General features: G+C 37.7%; 1 protein-coding gene and 1 long non-coding RNA gene across 3 annotated transcripts; one reads left to right on the top strand and one right to left on the bottom strand.

Annotated features, from left to right (window-relative positions):
• Nucleotides 1-13,813: 13,813 nt before the first annotated feature.
• LOC103312158 (hypothetical protein) lies at nt 13,814-19,467 on the bottom strand. 2 transcript variants are annotated; one of them, XM_064356220.1, is made up of 4 exons: nt 19,328-19,467; nt 14,969-15,225; nt 14,358-14,495; nt 13,814-14,306 (listed from the first exon to the last, which is right to left on the bottom strand). In XM_064356220.1, the coding sequence occupies exons 1-4, from the start codon at nt 19,356-19,358 to the stop codon at nt 13,965-13,967; spliced, it is 768 nt and encodes a 255-aa protein (XP_064212290.1). In that variant the 5' UTR covers nt 19,359-19,467; the 3' UTR covers nt 13,814-13,964. The 2 variants fall into 2 exon arrangements, with proteins under 2 accessions (XP_064212290.1, XP_008190287.2); XM_008192065.3 differs by lacking the exon at nt 19,328-19,467 and adding an exon at nt 15,831-16,234.
• Nucleotides 16,295-24,227, top strand: LOC107399266 (uncharacterized). The gene is made up of 2 exons (XR_001575918.2): nt 16,295-16,414; nt 23,398-24,227. It is a non-coding gene; the product is annotated as an uncharacterized LOC107399266 (long non-coding RNA).
• The last annotated feature ends 1,913 nt before the right edge of the window (nt 24,228-26,140 follow it).

Below are 26,140 nucleotides of genomic sequence, written 5' to 3' on the forward strand. Positions count from 1 at the left end.
TTTTTGTTGCAAAGTGTCAGCGACCTGTTCAATATCGTTCATTTGCGACATTTTTACCGACTGATAAAATGATTTTGTGATACGAGTCCTGTTTCCAGGCCATTGTTATGCACTGACTGCACCGGCCACAGAATTCCGTAATTAATAGCGAGAATCGAGAAACCAGTAAAACTATTTACAGTACTTGAGAAAGAATTTTTCGTTTTATTGACTGTTGTTGTGGTGCGAATGAAAAAAAATGCCATTAAACTTCTAATTATGGTTCATTAATCTCGGCCAATCTTTCTATTATACTTTTATGTTGATGTGCGAAGTGTGTGCGAGTAATTAACAGAGTCGAGTCAGCAGCGATGTCACATCAAGCGAGACACAGACGCGATGTGGGTGGCCTGATCTCTGGGCGTCCGTCTTCACTCTCTAAAGGCCATTGTAGACCAGACGCAACGGTGAAAAGTTAACGTTAAAACGCTAAACGTTAAGCTTTCACTTGCTGAACAGTAACTTTATTTTTGTTGATAGAAAAACACAACAATTTTCTATCAACATTAACTTTAACACTTTAAATTAAAATTATTAGTTTAGGAAAAGTGAGTGACCAATTTTATATTTTTTTTATGTGGAGCTTACAATAAATAATTTTTAGTAAACCGATATAGACAAAATTATATTTAACATTGTCTGAAGTATGATTTATTATCTTAGATAAGATTAAATTATATGTTGTTTATTTTCCTATTTATTTTAATAGATCCACATGTAAACATTTGAATCACCATAATCAACATTTATTTTACATAAATAATGATACTGTTAGAAGAGTTTTAAAATTTTAGTAATTGATGACTAAGATGTCATTTTGTTGTTTTTGCAAGCAAATTTGTTGTTTTGTAGCTGAAATTTTACAAAAACAATAAAAAATAATGTAATTTCAAGTCAATTACGCAAAAATTTCACTGAAGCTTAAAGCTCGCAAAAGTTTTCCTCAAAAACTAGATGACTTTAAATCAGACTCCCTCTTGTATTGTGGTATGAAACGTTGCTACAGTAAAATCTCCCTTAACGGACACCTCCAAATAACGAAAACCTCTTCACTACGGACATTTTTAAACGAATGTAACAAAACTTATACTAAAATTTCCAGCCTCCACTTAGTGGATATCACTGTATAAGGGACAATTAAAGATTTCTCATCGGTGTCCGTTGTTGAGAGATTTTTCTGTAGTCGTATAAAATAAAGTATTGTTTAATGGTTCGACACCATTTACGAATTATTCATTTACATAATTATTGTTATTAACTATTTACCTTCTAAATACATTTTTTTCAGATTTTCATTAGTATGTTTAAAACCACTTATAACAGCGTTTTCTGCCATTTTAAAATATTCATGCACTTGACAATCACAAGTCACTTGGTGTCCAAACTATTACTAACTACTACATTGTCACTATCTTCTGTTATCAAAAGATAAAATTTTTCTTATTACGTATACATTTGTATGCATCATACGTACGAAATAAGAGAAAATTTGCAAGGCACCACCTTAAATTAATTAATTGCACCGAGTTTACAGATTTTAGTTTGTTCCACATATTGAAAAAATAACAAATAGTACACTAACGATGTTAGGATTTATTTAAAAAAAGTTAAGAGTAGGTTTTAGCAATGTTACCTAAACCCTTAATTTATTTTGTTTAATTCACTTATGAAACTTAAATTATAGAGTCAAATTATTTCTGTATTACCTAGAATCTAAAATTTAAGAATCCGCAACATCAGGTGTATAATTCAATTTATTGGAAAATTGGTTGCGGATATTTTTTTGCCCGTTGATAATAGAATTTCGACTTTATAATTGTCTGTCTTTCATTCAATAGTTTTGGTATTTTTTATGACAAATTTAAATGGTGGCAGTAAGGTTTTTACATTAAGGCAAGGTAATGTGTCTAATGTATTTGAGCAATGTATTTTTATTTAATCACTTTCTCCTGTATTTCGTTTATTTTTTGGTTGTGCTTTCTTCCGTATGTTCTATTATGGACAGTGATATCTGTTGGAAAATAAATAAAATACCAATACTGAGCTAAGCTTTCGCCGTTTGCTTAAATTTAGAAAAAAAAGGGAAATAGAATAGGTAATTATTTTTTATTCATAATTTTGATATAAAAAACATTCAAAGCTAAAAGTAAAATTGCCTTTAATTTTAAACACCAATTACTAACTATTTTATGTTCCCCTACTATCCGAAATTAGGACACCATTTTTTGTTTAAAAATTTTACATTGCTTTCGTTTATATTTTATTTATTTAAATATAAAATTAGATGTTGCAATGAATGAGATAATTAAGTTTTTTTATTATTTGCACTTAATTGTGTATTGTATAGCCGAAAGAGTGTCAGAAGTTAATAAATTGTGAAATAATTTAAATCTGGTTTGGTCTGGTCGGAATCGCTCTAATCAGATTGAGTCTGTGGCGCTGGACCCCCGTGTGTGGTGGCTTGAAGGGTGTCCTGCCCGGAGCGTCGCCGCTCATTCCCACGTCTGCGATATCCATTTCCGGCGCCCCGACAGCGAGCCGTCATTCCTCCAGCTCTATTGATGCTGATTTGTGTGTTTCGGGTGTTTGTGAATCCACCGCCTAGCGTTGTTGAGTGAAATATTAACACATCCCTTTGCATTCCACGACTCACACCTCCGATGGTGAGGAGTGATACGGCGCCGGCGACTTGTCGCAGCTAGTTTCTCCAAAGTGTTACAAGTCTTTCGTACAAGAACTACCTGCAGTGGAAACCTGAGAGCGCCGATAGGAACCGCGACTGCCACTTCATTATCCGTCGTCCTTTGTCAACCTTACTCCGGGTGGTCCGGTGGCGCGTATATGAGACCGCCTCTCACCTCGTTATCGGGACGCGGCCCTCCGGTGATGGCTCAATCACAGACGTTCGCACATTCCGCCACTCCAAAGTGACGATGAGAGCTGACTTGCCATCAAACGAGAGGCTTCCCGTGAACACCGGACAAAAGAGCTGCTTCAAACGATACCGTGCAAAACGACGTTTTGCCCGGTTCGAGGGTGGGCCTTCCCATTACAAAAGGTGGAATTCGTGACACGACTAAATGGATCTCCAAGGGTGACACAATCATTTCGGACGAAAACTAATCAGAGCAGCTTGTTTGCGAGCAAACTAATCCTAAATTGGACCACCAAACTTACTTTTTTATTTATTAGTAGAAAGCGGAATTGGTAATAAAATTTGGCAATTTAGGTAACATTTTTTATTATTCCCTACTACAAAAGGTAGTTTTCTGAGAGAACTTTGTGAAACAATTGAGTTTTTGCTGAAAAACTTGCGAAATGTTTGACTTAAAACACGAACTAATTGCGACAATCAATCAATCAAAAACAAATCGATCCACAATTTATCCACGATTTTTGAACCCAAGTCTAATAGAAAACTTGAAATTTTCATAGAAAACAGCGAAATTCCAGATGGTTTGGCCGACATTTACAAAATAATCAAACTACAATTTTTTGTTCAGTTTCGAACGTCTTATGAGTGGTCGGTTTTACTGTTGGGAGTGCAATCCCCTCCCCAATATCCAATGACAAACCCTTCAATCGTCTTGCAATTTTTTGCGCACCAGATAAACAAGTAGGAGGTGATTTTTATATTTTTATTGGTCAATTACTCATTCCTAGGACAAATGAAACCGGTTAAGGGCCGGTCTTTCTCACAGAACGGGATTTCACCTTAGATGCGAATAAAATGGTCGATTAATTTTTGAAATAATTTATTTTTTTTTGACAAAAACACACTTTTTTTATTTATTACACAAAAACTAAAAATCTTAGAGAAGTAAAACTTACACCCAAATAATTAAAATCTACACTGCCTGTTTGGAAAAATTAATAATTATAATTATAGTAATTAAAATAAATAAATTTTTAAAATCAAAATTAACAATTGACGAACACTACAATTTTGACACTTCTACGTAAATTATTTTTTTTTATTCTAAAGTCAGGACTCATACAAAAATTGTTTAAAATTAAAAAATAATTAAACATACTCGTAGAATTCGAGCATGCATGGCAATAACAAAGAAATTTGAACGATAAGAAACTAAAAACAGAAAAACAAAAAATAATATGAGACAAATTTTGAAGAACTAAGCGACTTAAAAACTGAGAAACTGAAACAACTACAGAACTGGAAAAGAAAAAAACTGATAAATTAAAACACAAATTAAAACATTACAGACTCGAAAATTTGGAATACAAAAAAAAACAGTAATATTAAAAAATTCTCTAGACCTAAGTGACTAACAATAAAAAAATATGAAACTACAAAGTAAGAACATTAATAAGGTAAGAGAGTAAATCCACAAAAAGTGAAAAAATTGAGGAAATAAATAATATAAAATACTATGGAGAAATTAAGAAACTAAAAAACAGAAATACTGAAAGCTTGAGAAACATAAGCTCTTGAAATGTATAATGAAATAACTATAAAATTAAAAAAATTATGTAATAATTTTAAACTAGATTTAATAAAAAAAATGAAAAAAATATCTTATTTTAAATAATGAGGGTTAAACACAACTGTAGGATGTTTAAAACTCATAGGATACAACAATTCAGTTTAGAAATTTAGGATAAATAAAAAGAATGTCAAGTATTTCCATTTTTAATAAAACAAATTTATTTCAAGTTTTAAGAAAAGCTCTTAAAAATTAAAAAAAATTAAAATCCCGTTTTTATTTATTAGCAATTAAATTATCCTTAAACTTCAATCAAATTTAGTTGCTTTTTACTATGCTAAACCCAAATTAATTGCGAAATCTTTTTACGTCATATATTCCTGTATTATATAATTTTAATTACAAGGAATTGTAGGAATTATAAGAAAAAAAATCAGAAAAAATGCAAATCCATAGATAAAAAAGTTAAGTACCTATTTGATAGCAAATACTTGAGGCACAAAATTTGCTTTACGAGAAGTCGAAATAAAGTTGAAAGTTTTTAATGATCAAGCTGTGGCTAAAACAGCCAGAGCTTTCAGGGTGAGCTTTCACCTCGTGGATTAATTGAACGTTTCCTTAATTAAAAAAAAAAATTAAACAGCACTGAGAGTCGAATAACTAATAGGTACACATTGAACTCTGGACTATAGTCTCTGACCCAGTTTTCCCTCGCTTCAAGTCATGGGTTCAACTTCGAAAATGTGGACTTTGTGACTTTGGTCACGGCGAACGCGTAAAAAACTAATTAATAGTTGGCAGTATTGCGTAAAATGTCCCGGAGCGGCGAAATTCGGGCAGGAAAGTGTAGGTAAGGTAAGGCCGCAGGAATTTCCGGTCGTCTGCAGCGCGAAGGTCCAGGATGGCCCTCGGCTGCTTGGGCGGCGGCCCAGCCACCTGTGGGCGACCTGTACCGAGCAATTGTACAATTCGTTTCTCTATATTCACAGCACACATTGCTCTTCAGTTTAGACGCAGGTACGTGACCGCGAATGCAACCGCTTTATAATAATAAATCGCGCGCGGTTTCGTGCATGCATATGAACTCGACACCGGTCTTAGTCACAGGCTGGTAGGTGTCAGAGGTGATTATCGGGATGCTCTGCTGACCATCGCATTTGCCCATAAATTCTTTGCTGGTGCGATTGTTTAACAACATGCCCGGCCGGACCTCCCATTGACCACAAACCTGTCGATGGATCGCGCCTCGCTCGGGGACCGGTGATTCAGCACTAGTTGTAAATCACCGTTCCGAATCAGTTTTACAGCAATCGGCAAATATTTACTCAAAGGCAATATTCGACCATTGTCAGGGAGCTTGCTTTCTTTCATTGTGGATTAGGTGTGCACTTGTCACAAGTAGATTTATGCACAAATGCCACATAATAACAGGGCTACCTGGGCGCAGGAAAGGACTTTTTTCACATTTTAAATGCCGAGCGGCAGTGGCGTAGACACAAATCCACCAATCATCTAACAAGACAACCCCACTCCACTTTTAAATACGCAAATGACTGACCTCAGCTCGCACACAAAACAGAATATTGTAATTCACCGTGTAGATTACATCAAAAGCAATCCGATTAAAAACACGTTATTAAGAAGACAAAGTCATAATGCCCCCAAGTGCGTCATAGAAAAATTAGGGGCATCACACACTGTGACGGATAACAAGTTTGCGTGTTTTCAGGAAAAAAATAATTTTGCCAAGTGTTATTATATTCACATATAAATATTATCTGAAAATGAGTTGCTAATCGGATTTAGTAAACACAAAAAAACGTACAGTCACGATCAAAATGATTGACACCCCTACCAACCGGGCCCGATAGCAAAAGTGCGACTAACATCTTCTAATTGATAATTAGAATAATAATAATAATAAAATAAAAAAAATCATAATAAAGACATTTTTTAGCATAAACATAGTTTATTTGAAGAAGAAAAGCTTAATTTGCCTATATCGACAAAAAAAATACGCTGCTTATTAAAATAACGAGTATAAATAAATAGTAGAGCTTTCTAATTAATTTCGGCGAGATACTAGGCACTACTGCAGAAACACTCAAAACAAATTTAATTTGTTTTGGTAAAAAAAGAAAATTTTATGAAATTGTAGGAGAGAAAAGTACGCTGGTGTCATCTGTGCTTTGCTGGAAGCACCTCTAGCGTTAGCTAAATCACTTTCAAAAATGTTTTGATCTGGTGGAGCAGCTCTGTCGGAAATAATTATTAGAGATCGTGCCACCCAGCTCAGATTTATGTCAGTGACTTTGGTGGTCCGGTTGGCACGATTTTTTCGTCTCCACATCGATCATTAAAATTAGGATTGGTCTGGGTGTCGCATTTTGTGCAAAATCCAGCAATACCTGACCTACATTGTCGTCGAAGAGGTCCGGAAATGCCATCGCAGCGACTCCACATGTGGGAGTGCTTAATCGTGTGATTACCCGTCTTACGCGGCCTCGCCTTCGAGCTCTGATTTGTATGAAAGTCGCAGGATTGCCGATGAACGGATTATTTTGTGTTTGTTTGTTATTTTTTTGTAGTATGTGCGCTTGAATGGCCGGAACGAATGGTTAAGTGAGGAAGGAAGGGACACATTAGCGGCGGTGCAAAACGACATGAAAGAATAGAAATTCTCCGCCGGCTGAAGGTGTACAATAACAATAATAAAGTGTTTTTTCGGGCAGGCCCGTTTAAAAGGCGCTGGGATGTTATTGTGTTGAAGTCGCGGTGGCGTCTGCTTTTGCAGGCCCGGGGATAATGGACAGTATGTGAATTGGTCCTCCTAGGAGGTGAAATATTTACTAGGCGTATTGTTCGCCAATTCACGTCGGGCATTTCCTGACATCTCAATTCACCGGAGCTATTCATTGAGTGGGTGTCGGCGACGGTGCTGCACTTCCATTCATCTTTTACCTACCGCGGACCTGAGAGGGTCCTTCGCCCTAGAGCGCCACAGACGGATTCGCACATAACCAGGTTTCGACAGGCTTTGCAGTGGCGTAGCCGAAATCAAAAGCTTTGTTGCACTAATGGAGCACTATTTTCTCTTAACAAAAGTCGCCTCAACTATTGTCCAAAAAAATAAGACGTACAGAGCTGCTTAAGCATTCAGTCAAAATATTAGCGTTTGTCTGCTTTAAATACACCAGAAACGAAGCGCCAACAACAAATAACCAAATACTTCGCAAATCATAAGTCAGCTCTTCCATTTTAACGGACGGGACAATGCACAATTTTTTAGATTTTATTTTCAGTTTTGTCAAACAGTATCAGTTCTTTATAGGAACTACAATTAGAGCCACATTTTTAAAATTTGAAATACGAGCAAAGAAATACAAATTGATGACGGACGGGACATTTTTATGGTTAAACAATCGTTATAAAATTCTGTTAATTTAAAAGGTACTAATTCCAACAACATTTTTTAAAGTAAAAGGTGGAGCCTCTTTTTGCTTATACATGACGGACGGGACATGACAGACGGGACAAAAAATGTTATGTGTGAGAATAGATTTTAATTATTAAAATTAGACAGTAGAAAAAAAATTCTTGATTTTGTATAAGAACGTAAGAAATAAGAACAATATTTTATGTTTGCGATAACGGACGGGACACAAAAGTTATAAAAATAAAAAAATATAACTAATCAATTTACTTACCGATTTCCATTTTCTAAACTTCCAGAAATTAGAAAAACACTCTTCAAAAATTATTCAACAGTTATCACCTACAAGACAAAGTATTCAATGAATTACTTCAATTTAAATGATTATCCTTTCCCAAAAATTCTTTCGCCGCAAAATGCATTACATGTAAAAAGAATCGTGTATTTTTATTAAAATCATTTTGAAATTTCGGTGTCATGTTGCATTTTTCCTGGAATGGCCAAAGTATTAATTAATTTCTTTTCCTTTAAGTGTTTTGAATTTACGATTGTAAACGTTTTGATAAGTTACACATTTTCTATCCTTGCTTATCTCTTCTTTATTAGCAATTTTTATTTGTATGATTAATTTGTACTAGTCAGATCTAATCATTATCAGAAGTAATTATTTTAACGTAAACATTGTGATAATTTTATTATTGTTTATAATTAATCTTAAAAATAATAAAACTTGTTTGTACCCGGAATGATTAATTGACAATTAATTTAGCCAGCTGGTCATTATTGAACGTTCTAAATATTTTGAATAATATAATAAGCTTTATCACAATTCGCAAAATACAATCGATATCTATTAAAATCTCTTTAACTTTTTATACAGTGATTTTCGCTACTAATGTGAGAGTAATCGGGAGAGAAAAGCAATTAAAAAAATCGTATTAGTTTACTCAAACATAAGCTGGGGGTGGCCAGACTTATACTTATCCCAGTTATCTTTTTCGTTTGATATTTAATTACTAATTGGCCTTACACACGTTTTGTAAATATGTTTTGAGCACGAGACTCAAAATATTTTGCATAAATTAATTCTCGTAATTGTTTACAAGAACCAAGTGACTTTTGCGACAAAAATATTTTGTTTGAATATTGTTAATTGTAATTACATTGCGATAAAATAATTCCGATCAATATCGGTGGTATTAGCAGATGATTGGTGTTGAATAAGATGATCTTAGCTAATGTGTAAGAATGTGGAATTTACCTGGGTCCCTATATCAATAATGGATCGTGACCGAAGTTGGCGGTTTACATACAGTCGGAAAAACATCGAGATTATTCGGTTAAGTGCATAGCCGTTTTGTGTTGGCAATCTATATAAATCTACGAGACTGCACTCGGACAGGTGGGAAAAACAAATAATGGCCTGAACGAGTGCAATCGAATCCTGAGTTATGTGGGTTGCATGATGCGATTTTAAAACTATTCTTACAAGGCAATAAATCAAGTTTTCATTTCGGTCGTCTCTACCTACCTACCTGAAGACGCGTCCGAAATTAGCAATTTTGGCCACTGACTTTACTCTTTGTTGCAAATTATCCAGTAATTTACAACGTGCAATATATTAGTGCTGGAAAGTCAACAGTTAATTTCTTTACGGCGGGGATTATCCTGAGGGACGGGGTGGAACGCCCCGGCCCATAACATCGCCGGGCTTTGTTTCCACACTTTGACTACACCGAACCTGTTCTCCCAAATAATCTCTTTTTTCTTTTCACCCGATATGGGATGGCTTTATCACCCAATCTCCAAAGTCATAAATCACTATCGAAATCGTCCATAATGTGTTCAAATATCCTCATAAAGGTGCCGACAAAATATAACATTTCGCATTCTATTGAGGGATTTTCAATGCTATAAAGGCAATTAGACCCTGAATACCAATGAAGGTAGGTGGCGAACTAACTGTAAAGCATGTCTGGGCTCACATTAAGCGATTTTCTATCAGTCTGAACCGATTTTTGACGATTGCAGGGAATCCCGATACGGCGCCAACCTTATCAAAGCACTTATCACCTTTTACCAAACAAAACCAATCTGTTTACTTCCGATTCATTCATGAATTTCGGAGATGGGAGTGAAACATGATAAAAATGCTTATCTGATTAACATTACGAAACATCACTGTGAGATGTTTAAACTTGTTTAGGTAATTTATGTGTTTTATCATACCGCGAAAATTGTCCTGGCATTCTCAGAAGAACAATCAAGTTTTAATTATCGGAGTATCAAAAATTACATCATGTGTGAAATATTTTGATTAAGAATTGGGATCTTGCAGGAAGCTGCGACCGTCCAAAAACGGTCGAAATGAATGTCCCATTCGGCATTTTAACAAGAATGAATTTAAACGCTCGTTGATGCCTCTCCCGATTATAGAAATATATGGTGATTATAATAATTTTGGAATTTTGTGTGATGGGGATTGGTCTGGCGATAAAATTTTTGTGTGAAGGCGTAGAATCCTGAATGGAGTGCTCGGTGACCCCGTGACCAGTTTGGCCGCATCCTTCCAGCGATGTCCACCGATGATAACACAATCTGAGGCGAGTCTCGAAAAGCACAGAATCGCATTCTGTTTTTCTTACCTTCGGGAGTCTTTAGTCCCACACCGACAGGTAAAAGTTATGTTGGTTTTTTTGTAGAGTAGTTTCTGATGTTAACATGCAATAAAAAATTTGGATTGTGGTTGAGTCGTGTTCGTTTTGTAAGTTATTTGCATTTTACATTTGTTAGTTTTAGGATATCTTCTTTTAGCATCTTTTTGTCTCTCGAGATGCGTGTATACCTTTTTTCAGCGACGATCGGGCCGGCACATGAATTTTACCGAAATATGTTTTACAAAATGCCAATATAGACTTTGAAAGTTACCGCTTTGTTCTTCAGACGGTAATTATAAATAAATATTTGAACGCTCCATCCACGACAAATACTCTCTGATGGCGTATGTCGACATCGATACCTCGTAATTGCTGCATCTCACGAAACATCATCCACTCCGAAGGCAATTAAACACCTCACTCTCTCTACCACTATTTCCAACTCAACTCAACTATTTTAAAATCGCATGAAATTGGCACATTTAATTCCTGTTAGCATTATCTATGCGTAACATTGAAACAAAAAAATTGGGTCACGAAAAGTAAAAGATAAGTCTGCGATTTCCTGTTTACTATAGGTATGCTATCATACCGATTATTTATTTTTATTGAGAACAAAGATATTGATCGAGGAAGTCTCGGCGAGACAGTTTTGGGCGCTTTCGAATTGGTTCAAGAACAAAAAATCTACGATTCGAAACTACAATAGCCACTTATATTTTTTTATTTTGCGTTTTTTTACCAATAGAAAAAATATCAGTATTTATAAAAAAAATAATTGACGGCTTGAAGAAAATTTAATTAAAATCGAAATATTGCCAGAAAATTGTATTTTTCTGAGTAATAGTTCTTTGTATCGAAAATAAATTATTATATTTATTATTATTATTTATGTTTTTATTATTAAATTATTATTATATTGATTAATAAATTTTATTACCACTTAATAAAATATTATAAGAAAATTCTCGTAAAGTAAAACAAGAAAGTTGCTTAGAAATTTGTTTTACGTCCAGATTTTTTTATTACCTACTTGGACTTAACATTGCCTGCTGTATTTTTTTAATTATTCAAAAGAGTGTTGTTTTTGTCAATGAGAACTAATTATTCCAAAAACTAGTAATAAAAAAACATTATAATTAACAACTATGTATATCCAAAAACTGCACAAAATAGACGCAGGGTGTGTTATTTAAAAAAAAAAAAAATTGCCTTGTAACGATTTTCGGATAGTTTTTTGGGCTTAAATTTATTACTGTATTTAAATAATTTAACATACCGTAAAAGTTTCATTCAATAGCTTCATCATTCTAAAAGTTATTAGAAAATTAAAAAAAAATTAAAAAAATTACGTTCACTTGTCAAATAGAATGTTTAATAATGATTTTATCACAGAAACGGTGAATAGCTAACTAAACACAAGAAACAAATTTCCAAAATTTCTAGTGAATTAGATATTAAAAAATAGACGTGTTTTACAAATCTGACATATATTTTAGTTCAGTGAGTAAGCAGAAATAAAATCAGTATAAATTATCTGTTGGTAAACGGAAAAAAATGTAGCAAATCATAATTGGTATTATTTTTTCATTTTTTGGCGTTTTAGCACGTTGTTCAGGAATCGTGTGAGTTAGGAATGTTTAGATTTAAGTGGCAATAGGAGCAATTATTTGATTAAAATGTGAGCGAAACATCTGTCCTCTGACGAGCTTTATGGATTGATGACGTAGCAGCTCACTGTCATTGCCACCAAAATTCCACGAGTTATCGTTGTCATCTGAAGTGTGATTGGAATTGCGCAACATTTCCCCATTTTCTCGAACAATTTCCCGGTAGGCGCCACCTTCATGAATATTGGAAAGTGGGCCGATGATTCGAGTAAAAGTGTTTGTCATCGATAGAGTGACGTAAAGTCGCGCCGCCCGAAAATCGCCTTATCTCCACTTGGTCTTGGAGAAGGTCAAGAATCGTCTGTGAAAGCGAGGAAAGTCGAGGAATGTGGCAACGGTGAGTTATTCGAATCGCGGGCCAAAGGTAGGTAGGATGGCACTCGCTTGAAAGAATCGGTATTTTCACGGAATAGGTAACAAGTTCGTGGGAACGGAGTGGTCTCTTCGCGGAATGACGCATTCGGGCATTGACAGATCACCTTGGCAATGGTCGGGCCCACATCACTCATACGCTGGATATTGATAAAGGCGGCCCCGATAATGACATTAATGGAACACGGTTATTCTTTTAGTTAATGACGCCAATTAGGCGATTCTGAATTATTGGAAAATTGCACGGGCTTTGAGAACAGGTCTTATGCAACGAACGCCTCCCTTCTGACCCGATTCGAGTCCATTGAAATCTCGTGGGACCAACGCACAACTGCCGTTTCTGCTCCGATTGATTTCATTGCACTTTTAATAACCGCACATAAAATCCACTAATTGTTGCGGTAGGTACGCCGCCGATTGATGGATTCGTTTACCTCACACCAAGGCCAGTTATAAATAGTGCGAATTTGTGTCTGGCCAACGTGATTTATTTCACGATTTTGGACCACATATTGTATTCCTGCGACGCTTCTGACGTCTGGCGGCACCCATTAATACGCAAAACATATTTTGACCAAAAAAGAGGCCTTCAAAGGCTTGCCAAACAATCGAAGCCGCACATTGACGCACACGCCGGCACCAAACATTTTGACAACTTGCGGGGAATCACACAAGCGAGAACTCGAGAAACAAATAATAAAGTCATAATTTTCTATTGTTTGACTCGTGTTCATATCTTATCAAGGCAGAAAATGAGTGGGCAACTTTGAAATTTGTCCCGTCATTTGGGAAAGGGAAGCACCCATAATTCAGGTGTGGGAAATTATTACCGTTTGGTTTTCCCGGCCATGCGCCATCTTTTGGAAGTCGCCGCTTGTTAGATATTTTACGATTTCTGTCGTGTTAGAATTTGGAGCACGCTCGTGTTTACATGACGCATTTTAAGGTCAATACCGCGCCAGTGTTTTCCCGAAAAATTTACATTCCGCTAATGAGGTTACGGTCAAGGCCGCTGCTTAAATCAATATCGGGAGAATAAAGGACTGTTCAGGTCAGGTTGTGACTGATACCGTAACAACAGTTAAGTGTTTGTTTTGATTTGGTGGAGTCGCGGCAGCGACACAAAAGTGTCACCAAACCGCAGGAAGATAATATTTGTTTTCATCATTAGAGAGGGAAAGAGAAAATTAAACAGCGTTAAAAAAATTAAGTCTAATATCACAGTTCCTAATATCTACAGCATTTGTTTTACTATTAAATAATATAATATAGATATATATTCTCTTCTAAATGTACACGTGTTATATAAATTAAATTAGAAAAATAAATTAAATACTTTAAAAACTCTTCACTCGATCTTTGCCTTGAAGTGGCGGAATACTTGAATGATATATTCGAGCATGTTGAGATAATCTCTGTAGATGATCCAGTTCCGGATGTTCATGGAGGTGTTGTCCATGTTCCGGAACTCCGGCCCCATGATGTCCCGATCGACGTTTTGCTCCACCGTGAGCTCCTTCTCGATGATGGCTGTGTAAATCTCGCAGAGTAGAGTACGAAGATAGTCTTCGGTTTGAACAAATGAGGACTTGAACGGGCCGTTCCGGTCCTCCTCGTCCCAGACGATCTGTTCTATCCCCACGGCGAATTTCTGGAGATTGCTGTAGACGGTTGTCAGAGTCGGTTTAAACTAAAACGAGAAACGTTAGCATTTTTCGCGTTTAAAAGTGGGTTGTGTTACCTCCAACGTGTCTAGGTGTTCTTGGGGGACCGCCTGGTCCAAATTTTTGGGGATCTCCTTGGTCGGGAGCCAGTCGTAATCCTTGTCTTTGTAGTAATTGTGCAGCTGTTGCGCGTCCATGTTGAATGTTTTGTGGACCTGTAATGAGAAAATGACAATTAATTCATCGCAGTTCGGAGAAGACGAATTTAGTAATTTAGCCCTTCGCCGAAGCGAGAATTGAGCTTCTTGCGTTAGTCGAAAGAATGATTAACTGGCTCAGCTTATTATTACTGGCAGTCGATTAGTATGCGCGATCGGTTTTATATTATGCCGTCCGTTGATGTCTGATTACACACTATCATATTTTTCGTCTCTTTCGCGGCCGGTGGAGGAGCGTATAAGCCCTCTCGTTCCATCGGATACAAATACTTTGCGTCTTTGTCACATCCGGTAAAATCGTGTCCGTTTTCCTCCGTCGTTAATAGCTAACTATTGTTCGACGATAATCAATTTAAGAGGAAGCGGGTGCAATTCCAGAAGGACCAGCGAACGTGTCCTGCACTTCCTCTGCGGAGCGTCGCGAGCGCGATCGGCGTCAGACCGTCTGCTTGGGCAAGGCCGGCACTTACATACTCCTCCTTGAACATCTTGGCTCTGACTTCGGCGATCTGGGCCTGGTTGAGGATCTGGTCGATGAGCTGGACGTCGGGCATGCGGTGCTCGGGGGCGGCGCCATTGACGGCGCTCATGCCGCACGGGTTGAACCACTTGGGCTTGGAGGCGGCCCGCGACATGGACTTGGAGGTTCGTATCGTCGGCGCCGATTCAATACTGGGAAACGTGAAGAGGCTTAGGTACGCTCCGACGATTAGGGCGTGTTTTAATCCTGCAAGAACACACACACACGTGTTACAATATTTGGACACTTGTTGGATAAACACGCCGATTGTGGACAGACGCCAGAGCGTGAGAACGAGACCTCGCGGGTATTCACCGCCAAGACGGCCGTTTTACCGAATTCGTCAATTTTTGCATCGCCGCAATAATAGCCAATAATTGCACAGCCATTCGCGTTTGTAGCGTCATTCCCAACTATTTACCACATTTTTGCGAAATTGTGACCGCACAGGTGCACATCACCTAACATTTTATCTCCGCACGGCGGTAATAACTCTCAACGGGTTTGGAAAAAATCTCTACGGTTTAAATTAATTAGCTACGTGATGGCGGCAGCGGCGGCGGCGATTTTTAAGCGTACGATATTGATTTGAGTCAACAAACTTTCCGCTGCATCACAATTCGTGAATCACTTTGCCCCAATTAAGCCAGGACAGGTAAGTGAGCGCGCAAAAAATTCGCTTTGAACCGATGGATTTATTGAATAGTTGATCCGCGGCTCGGTTCCGGTAATGCCGCGCGCTATTGGCCACCTGTTGATCGCTCCGCCTATCGTTATACATATCAATCGGTGGTAAACCGTGTTCGACTTACTGTGTAAACTCTTCCAGAAGTGTCTATTTTTCCTGGTTTTGCACGAAGAGTGTGGACTCGTCCTTCCCGGAACGGAACGGTGACTAATCGTTTTATTTCGTCTCGTTAACGCGGTCTGATCCCGCGAATCTTCGTACTCTTTCACTAACACCACGTGCCTGTCAAATCTGCACACTTTGGCGGTCCTTTGATCGCGATCTAACATCCCAACAACGTGGCCTTGGGCCGTGCACATCTCCATCGTTCACGAATCAAAAATTGCGAATTCGAAAAATTTTGAGAAAATACGGCCGGCGTTGAAATCACCGAAAACTCTCCACTGGCTGCGATCACTGGTGACTAGAAGACTCCGGATAAACTTCACGTGTGTTTACAAATCTGTCGACAGCCGCGGACTCCGACCGACAGTGTCGGTACGTCTGTCAGACATTCAACATTCTGCTAGTGGACAAAGCGTAAACTAACGAACTATTTATGGAGGGTGTGCCCAGTTAAACTCCACCTCACACCATTCATAAGATCTCCCCACCAGTATCGGCTACGATTTCCGGGTGTTTGATGTCTCTCGATGTTATAAGAAATAAGTAGGTACACACGAGAATTAACCTCGGCTTTATTAATCACACACGCTGTGGCGCAATCGGGGGCACGTTTGCAACCCCAACATCCCGCCCAATTTTACACAAACACAAGACTTCTTGTATCACGCAATCGTACGATTACACTAAACAAGCCAGGCGTACCTCACAATCTTATCAGAATGGGTTGGCTCTTATCACCAGATAGCTATCGGAAATCGAAACGTTACAACCACCCCCACGATTTGGGAAATTTCGCAATGCTCAGCATTCGGAAGAAACTGCGTTAATCGAGGCGAGACAAGCGTCATTTTGTAACCCAATCTGGCTTTAAAAAGTCGGCCGCTGCTTAATCACATTCGAAAAAAATCTCTTCATTCGTATACTTATGTAATCCACATCCTTGTCTGACGTACAATGGTGCAAGTGACGATCGTTAAAATTTTTATGGAGCAGTCGATTAAAAATAGATCGTCTTGAATTTAGATTATGTGGGGAAGGCACGAGTGAATAGGTAGGTAGGTACAGTAAAAATATCGATCTTTGCGACTTTGAAACGGAAAGGTCCATTAATGGGGAGACCTGTTTTCCAATTTTTGTGATCCGGACGCTTTTTTCAAAGTGTAAACAAAACCCCAATTAATTAATAACCACTTTATTAACTTGCGACAGAAGACTAATTTATGATATTAATAAACACGCATATGACTACTAGTCAGCATTTTCGTTTGTTAATTTGTGAATCACTTTCGGGGTTCAAATTCCATACCTTGTGAATTCTACGATTGACGAAAATAGTTTAAAATAAGGTCAACGACATTCTTACGAAAATTTACGAAATAATAGGATGACAAATCAAGAATCTAAAAACTTTCTTGCTCGAGGAGATAAGAAGAAAAGTTAGAAGATTTCCGAGAAACACCTCAGACAACATCAAATTACAAAATTTTACACAACTCCAAGAGGATATACAATAACAAGATAATTATTTGCATAGATCTGCCGTCAAGTGATAAAAACGTAAACGAGAAATAATAGTAATTGCTCATCAGAGATTAATTTTACAGAGATGAAAATAAAAACCTCGTTTTTAGCATCTGTAAACAAACGCATTATCATTGAATGCGCACGAAACTTATTTGTTGTAATTGTATAATTTTGACATTTAGCCCCTTTCCGCATAATTAAAACAAGCCTTATCAAACGTTGGTTCAATTAGAATTTTTAGCCAGAACTCGTAATATTGCGAATGCAAATAATATATGCAAACAAATTCCGCTGGCGCGTGAGAAGAAAGAAATCAAGTTCGAACCTGCACGCGCCAAAAAACTCACACTCGGAATGTTTATCGTGGGATTTCTATTGTTTAAACAAATTTGAGCGAGTCGAGCGTTTACGAAAAGAATAGGGAATCCCTGCGTTCAAGTCAATAGGTTTTATTGCAAGTAAATGGCAGGTGTGTAATTAGGTAATGAATAAATGATTCATTGTTCGTGTTCGACCTTGCAAGGTGTAATAGACTAAGATTTCTTGTGGGCATATTGGTTTGTGCAATACGGATTTAGAACCGTTTTCAACCTATGGACCTGCCACAACAGTTATCAAAAGACAAAGCACATTTTCTCTCGTGGAAACTGGAAGCCTAGCGGCCCACTTACGTTCGCAAACTCAAAATTCCGGACTGATCAATCACTGATGACAATAGTGGTGTCGTCATGTAACTACCATTTACTAGAATTCGACCAGAAAAACCAATTATTACGCATAACTCTGGCGAGGGGTATTTGTGTACAATACTGCCAACCCACAAGAACGTGTGGGCTCCGGGATTTTTCGCGAAGATGCTCAAGTGAAAGCAAAATAGTCGTGACTAGAGGGAAGGATGATAAAAATTATTCGAATCGTAGGTCAATGTTGGTGCCCGAGGCTACGCTGCTAATTAAATAACTGCAGCTAATGGCTTGAAATTTCAGGCAATTAAATGTTGCAAGGGGCTTCTGTGCTATTTTAATCCCTAGCTGACTTGTTTGGCAAATAGACATAATCCCAGTCTAGGTACAGACAAATGTTGAAAAATCCCCGGTCAATTACAGATGATTTGATAAAGTAGCAAAGCACCAAAAATTTTATTATTTATTGGCATTCTAAAAGCAATTAAAGACTGGTAACTGGACTCGGCTAATGTTGTTTTTTCCCAAAACCGCAACTGCATTAGTGTATTGATTCCAGTCGTGGAGATAATAAATAATAAAGTGAATAGAAAAAGGTCGGAAAGTTGTGATTATCACAAGTCAGTCTGTTTCTCATGACGGTCTTAGCGGGAGGCTGATGCTGAAAGAGAGACGTGTGGCAATTTGTCAAACTTTGCCTCGCCTCCTTTGACACCCTCTTTTTGTCCTCGTTCGATTCGTTACCAGTGTCCAAATCAATTTAAATGCCTTCGGAGGCAAAAAGCGTGTAACGAAGTGCGAATGACCCAAAGCACGTTAGATAAATGAAACAGCGCGGTTCTCGTTGCGGTTTCTAATCTAGAAAACGGGAGAAAAAAGTCGATTTTTCGTCCGAAATGTGTTATTATCTGTATAACACATGCAAGATGTGTGTCCAGTCGGCGGGGAATGTTGTCAATGTCAATCGCTAGTTCGACTACTTTGTTTTAGCGCAACAGCGTTTCCATTATAATTTACTTTTTTATTGCTCTTAATTGACCGATTAAATTCTGGGAGGTACTTTTTGTGCTATGTGAACGTCCAGCGCTTATTTTGAAAGAATTAATCATATTTAATTGCGTTATATGTACGTACGGAACAATTGAAGCAATTTTAAATATTTTCGGTAATACCGCGATGACGAGATGACTCATAAAAAACCACTATCTCTGGAACTAATTAAGCTAATGCTCGCCGTTTTAAGGCTTACCTTCCCCATGAAGAACGAGACGACGATGCATTAAAACATCGCAACTTAATACAGTTATTTCAACCACTGCACATTTTTACGGTGAGGAGTAGGTACACAGCCATCACCAGGTGGGCAAAAAATATTGGTAAAAATTTAAATTTGTCAAAATTACGACATGTCAACGGTGTTTTGACGAAGCCGTCTTGGCGCTTTACCAAATAGGTAACATTCGTAATCGGGAAATAAACATCCCAAATATTTGCTCGTAGGAGTTTCGTTTCAGAACTATTCCAACGATTTGGCAAGCCATTCAAAATAACATCGGAAGTGAGTCAAGAAAATTTTGAATGAAGCTTTTGGCACGTGGAAATTCCTCTTGGCGCCATTCGATCCTGACACCAAACCCGTAAAGACCCAGCCATTTTTTCATCACAATAATTACGGTTGCTAGCGAATTTACCTTTGATCGTTTCCAACAAACAACCTTAAGAAAAGTGTTGTCATGATCTAAAGTCTAATTAAATATAAACTGCAATTATCTCAAAATTTTCCTCTTTATTTAACACAATTTATCCAACATGCGGCCAACAAAATTTTACACAAAAAAAGAACCAATAAGTAATAACTTCAGTTTCAAAAACACAATTTGTTTTTGTTTTGTAATATTTTGGATAAAGTGTGTGCAGATAAGGCGATAATTCGAAGAAATTGAGACGCAAAAGATCCAAAACAATTTGTTTTTGAAAACAACGGTTAAGACTATTAAAATTTTCAATAGTCCCGGGTTGGTCAAGTGTTTGACTGCATTAGAAATTTTGTGGCTCAGATGGAGGAATTTCCAGGTAATGCAAATTGACTTTTGGCACCCCGGTGCCCACCAATCCGATTAGTGTAACGACTTGCCTATTTATTTCCGCCGCTCTTGATCTATAAGTCGTTGAGTACTTAGGGGTTGTAAATATTTGAGTCGTAAATTATTGTAATGCGGCCTTCGGGAGCCAAAGTGAAATTTGACACTGGGATTAAGACCAGTTAGGACATGTTTTTGGGGAAATCCTCGTCAGAGAAATATCCGAAATTTTAACACGTAGTTGTTTTTATGTGCGTTGTTAAGAGTCGGTGCTTTCACGTCAACCCTCCGCATTTCGTTTATTACAAAATAAATTTCATTTTGAATTTTAATATTATAATATAGCAAGTCGTCGCCGGTCTAGTGACCCCCATAAATAACGACTGGTAGGCAGAGAAGTTGTTAAAACCTTGGGAAATAATGTTTACACCAGATTCAAAAGATAAGAATTTGGGACTAGTCACTTATTAACATGTTCACATTCCACGAGAAGTTCTCATACGTGAGTGCAGCATAATCACTGCGGAAATGCTTGCGATAGATATTCGTCAGGTGCATGAGGGAAACGGCCTATGGGCCGCCGTGAAGACATGTCGAATCAAAGAAAACCGCCGCCGTCTCCCCCGGATTCGAATCCGCTGGCCCCGAATTCACAGATCCTGGCGCGATAAACACTCACCGCCACGGGACGAGCGCCAAATTACAAACCAGGGACTGACTCACCAAACCGCACACCACATCAAAGACTTTGCAAAGTGATGGGTTTTCACCGTTTGCAGCAAAATTGGACATTGAAATTTTCCCGACGCTGGGCAGCAACTGATTCTCCGAAAAATCGGTTTTGCCAATTCCAGTCAGGTACGGCACTTCCTCATCATCTAACGACTCGTTCGAATTCCATTCAATTTAATAATCGATAAATGCAAATTGGCGGCAAGCCCGCCTCCACATAAATTTCCTCGCGCCGCTAGGTGGCCCAAACAAAGCCATTTGACCAAATTCCGCACATAATGGCCCATTGTGAATTGGGAGCTAGACTTGAAGGAATTCAAGCGCCGATAGATTTGGTTCCTGAAGCCTGATACGTCATTTTTCCCCGAAGACTCTTCCAGCAAAATGAAGAGATGATCGATAAGCAGCGATTTTGCGGTTGTTGAAAGAACTTTGGTGCGTCAGACAGCGGTGGCCGGAAATGCAGAAGTGGGCGAGTAACATTTGCTACGCCTTCTTATTCGTGTATGCTCATTGATAGCAGAAATTTTCATTCATGAATTAAGACACGTTAGATAAATTATCCCAATGAAAGAGAAAGGCAAGTTTGCACCTTGCAATATATTCCATATATTTGCATGGCCATTACGACTACCAGCTGAGCACAAAATGCTTGATTTATAAATTATAACCCACACACAAAGGGTTTTTTCGAAACCAGCGATCGAGCGCGAAAAACTGTAATTCCGGATTGTGGAAAATCGTAAATTTTATTCACACCTGCATCGACCAACGAAAGTTATTTCTAGTACCGACGCGATGAATTATGACATCCCCGGGAAACTATCTGATTGTTCTTGCGAATGAAATATGCGCCAATAATTTTGATGTATTGTTTCAAGCGCGTTCAGGTAGTCTTGGCGGTTTTGAATTCGTTTCGATGGAAATTGAAGATAAAAGCCTCAAACACTTACCTTCCGGGAACGGCTATGGGGCGACTAAGCGGATTCCTGCAACAAAAATGCAAAAGGATAACTCATATAAGGAATTTGCATAAGTAGAACAAGTGGAGTGATCCCAACTTGTGCACACACCGCTCGAATTTCCTACATTTCTCAAAAGTGTAAACAATCAACACCGGAACTGTTATTACAGTTCACTTGACCAAAGTATTTTTGTCAACTCCTCGTTAGCAAAAATAGACTTCCTGCTACAATTACCGGTTTTTCTCTTCTCCCACACTAACCCAATTCCTGCAATAACCTGCCAATTAGAAAAATCTTGCCGACTCGTCGCTGATTGAATTGCTAAAAGTATATTTTCCGTATCTGTAAACTATAATCACACAAGATTCAAGTTTGCTGAATTTATATTTTTCAGCATGCAAGTGATTTTTTCGGTATTTTTCTATAATTCTTTTTTTTAGTTTAAGCAAAACTACATTAAATTATCGTCCCTAACCCCTGTTTTTTTAAATTAATTAATATCAGTGGGTATAGCAGAGTTGTTAGGTACAGAAAAAATTTCGTAGCGGCTTTTGAAAGGAACAACACTGTCGGTCTGGACAAATCGGAAAACCCTCTTAATCACTTTGCTTCTTGGAAGGACCTGATTGATCTGTGACCTAATAAGCGCCGATTTAGTTGATGAATATTGCATGTTGGGAGAGTTTGACCCGTTTACAGGCACGTTATATTTCAGCGTGTGACTAGCATCGATTTTTGCTGCCATTAAAGCAGAACATACAAAATTTTTAAAAAACACTACCAAGAAAAAAAATTAAACGAATAATTGTTATTGCCAGGTTTTTAGAAAAACTCAAAGGAAAATGTAGCCAATTTATGATTTACCATTTATAAAACATTTTAATTGGCGTATTTTATTTGTTTTTAAAGTGGTTAATTGGCAAGGAGACAGTTTATTGCCACAATGCGTTAACACGGCTTTTAATTAATGTTCATTGTGGCAGATTTCTAAGGCAGGAGTTTGAGCTACAATTGGTTTTATCTCGTAATGTGGGTGGAATTTTTCAGTGCCGTGAGAATTCCCACTTTTAAATAAACTGATGAGACAGCATTCGTCCAAGTTTCCAAGCCACAAGTAGCCAAATATAATTTATGTATCTCCCCTGGTGAGCTTTAAAAGCATTTATTTCCGAGCAATCAATTTTATCTCGAGTCAATTAGTGCTTTTAGTTTTGCACTGAGATAAATTAAGCCGAATTGTTGATAGTATTACAAATGATAGAAATGCTGTCACTTTTCAAACAGAATTAGACTTGTAAATGAGTTCGCCCATATCGGTTGCTCCTTATGGGTAAAACTTGAGTAAAGTAACTGTACCATGCCAAATATTGTCCATGTCATCCCATGTAATTATGGTGCTTGGCCGTCGTTTGCAGGTGCGAGTTTACTTTCTTAAACCGCATCCTGTTTCATTTGCGTGCGGGTAAATTAGCAATTACCATTCATACCATGTCATCAAATATTATCCACATCATCAGAAAAAACCATTGGCATTTTGACAGAATCACGATGGATGGGAGCGCAGTGCCCACAGTCTCCGTAATTGGGTCGCAAGACAGAGAGAAAGACAATAGTGCACCTGTTGCCAAAAAGCCAAATTTGAAAAACCCCTTCGAAATTTAACACAGCGTGTGCCAACACGGCCCAGATCAGGCCATAAATTCGCAAGTGCTTCAATCGGTGGTAATGTCTGGTAGCGGTTTCAGCAGGTGAGTCTAGGCGTGCGACAGAGCACGAGACCCAGTGGCGTGCGTCAACGCAGGATACGTGACACCCGACAGGAAAAATCGCCCGAAAATACTAATGAACTGAACCAAAAACGTTTTCTTCCCTAATATTTCAGGCAGGTTCGTCGCCTAATTGCCTATTGAAGTCTCCGTTCGCGAGCGCTTGCTATTGAAATTGCAACGGCGTCTTCGTGGGGAAAACCTTCAACTACATTACAAACGACCGTAAAAACCCGAATTTGGACCGCGAGGTTGTTCAATATTGGATAATATTTGTCAAGACTTTGGAATTGGCGTTCCAATTTTACCGATACCGCGTTCAACTCACGCGTAACTTTCACTGCATGCATTGTTGAGGCTTAATTTCTCGTAAAATCTCGACCGCCGAGATGAAGATTCCTGCGGTGAAAAATGTTGAAATCTCCAGGATATGTGCTATGAGTCATAAAGCGCGATTTTATAACTTTATTTCTTGAAACGGTGGTTCGGATTCAAAGTCTGGGACGGGACGAACTTACGTAAGGAGGATGACAACGCAACATACTGATTGATAAATGTATTGCGTTTGCAAATAATTTCCGATAAATAAAAAATATTATTATTTATTATTATTTCAATACCAGTTCATTTATCCTAGATCTCGCATTATGAGGAAATTATAAGATGCTCTGCTTAGAACAAAACCAAAATATAAGCCTTTGCAATAAATAATTGTTATTTATAAATATTCACAAGTATTATTTAAGAAATTTATTCTGTGGCTAGAATTATTGCAATTGCAGCCAATCATTCAGGCATAACGAGCAATTACAAATTGAAATCATTAGTTACTGGCAATAATTAGCCAGTGATGTTTATTGCGGATTAACGTCTAGTTAGATAAACCGTTCAAAGACATCTGTGTCAGGAGTGGTAATTGTTAATCTGGGATTAGCTGTACAGCTGTAAATTATGTCCAGTATGTGACAAATGGCGGTAAGCATGTATCAATAATAAACTGATTGGATTAAAATTCCTCGATGTGTACTACGAAAGCAGTTAAAACGCACGCTCTTCCTACGCGTGCCACGTGAAAAGACTAAATCGGGCGCCCAGTTTAGGTAAACTAAAGCCAGGTGTAAAGTTTCATTATTCAAATTTTTACTAGCATCTGAATAATTCATAACTGAATCATTTCAATTTGTAATCTTTCCGGAGCAGCATTTGCCCGATCTGGTGCAAGTTACGGTAACCTACGTCCGACAGGATAATGAATCATGTAACCAACGATCAAGGTCTAGTATAGCATGAATGAAATACCACCGAGAATTCATCTGAAATTACCCGAATCGGAGTTACTTAACAAATCACTTGTAAAGTTTAGCTCGAACACGTTTTACGTCAAAGGAAATACACTAACGGATCGTCTTCACGGAACAAGCGCTCAAAAACATTCACTGTTTGCGGTTATGGACCAGATTTTTTAGCAGATACTCCCCGGGTTAATCATTGTTGATTCACGCGTTATTCATTTGCGTGAAACGTTTGTTTATACGGATTCCTGAACAGCATCCTTGTTTGCTACTCCAATTTTAACCGAATTCCAAAGTCCACACTTAATTAGCCTTGTCTTTGGGCTATTACGACAGATAATTTACATATTTGGCTTCTGTCTAAACTACACAAATCTCCAAGAAAACCACAAGCGATAAGCAGAAAAACCACTACTATGGTTAACTCTGATAACAAATGTGTTTTTAATTTTACACCAAAGTGTTGTGTTCCCGTTAGTTCGGAACTCGAATTCTTGAAAGTCTTATTGAGTAATTTGAAAGGAAGGAAACAAGATTCGCTGCAGGAACGTAATTTCCATCCGGAAGCTAGTGACGTATGCAAGATTATCAACACGGTTTTCCACAGTAGCCGCTCGCTGACGAAATTATTACACTTTTCAGCGAAATATTCCAACGACAGGCTACTCTACTTCCTTGAGGCTTAGACAAGACGTAATGTTTTCTTGTGGTTTTATTATTAAATACCATTTCTTTAAACGTCTGTTTTAAGCAATTATTTCAAATTTAAAAAATATTTTTGATGGATTTTTTCAAAAATACGTTGATGAGTCTTTATTTAATTAATCATACAGACAGTACAAATAAACTTAGACAACTTTAGCAGACTTTTACCTGATGGCATGTTTACCAACACAATATAAAAGCTTTCAGGCTTTTAATTACTCCTCGTTATAGCAATGTATAAAGCCAAGGTGATGCTCAATGACTATTGTAATTTGTTCAAATAAATAAGTAAATCCGAAATTGAGATGAATTTCTGCCAGTACCTACATTTTATTTATGAAAAAAAACCTTCGTTATCTTGTTTAGAAACAGTGTCCCTTAATTAGTTTGCTAATTAGTGGGATTAGTGAGATTTTTAGTCCTTCTGAAGGATTAAAAAGTGGCTAAAACATAAACGACCACGTAGCAAAACCGTGCATTTCTTGACCTTTCCTTTTTGTAATGGGGAAAAGCCCACTCTG

This window comes from Tribolium castaneum, chromosome 4, assembly GCF_031307605.1.
Source record: "Tribolium castaneum strain GA2 chromosome 4, icTriCast1.1, whole genome shotgun sequence".
Lineage (NCBI taxonomy): Eukaryota > Metazoa > Arthropoda > Insecta > Coleoptera > Tenebrionidae > Tribolium > Tribolium castaneum.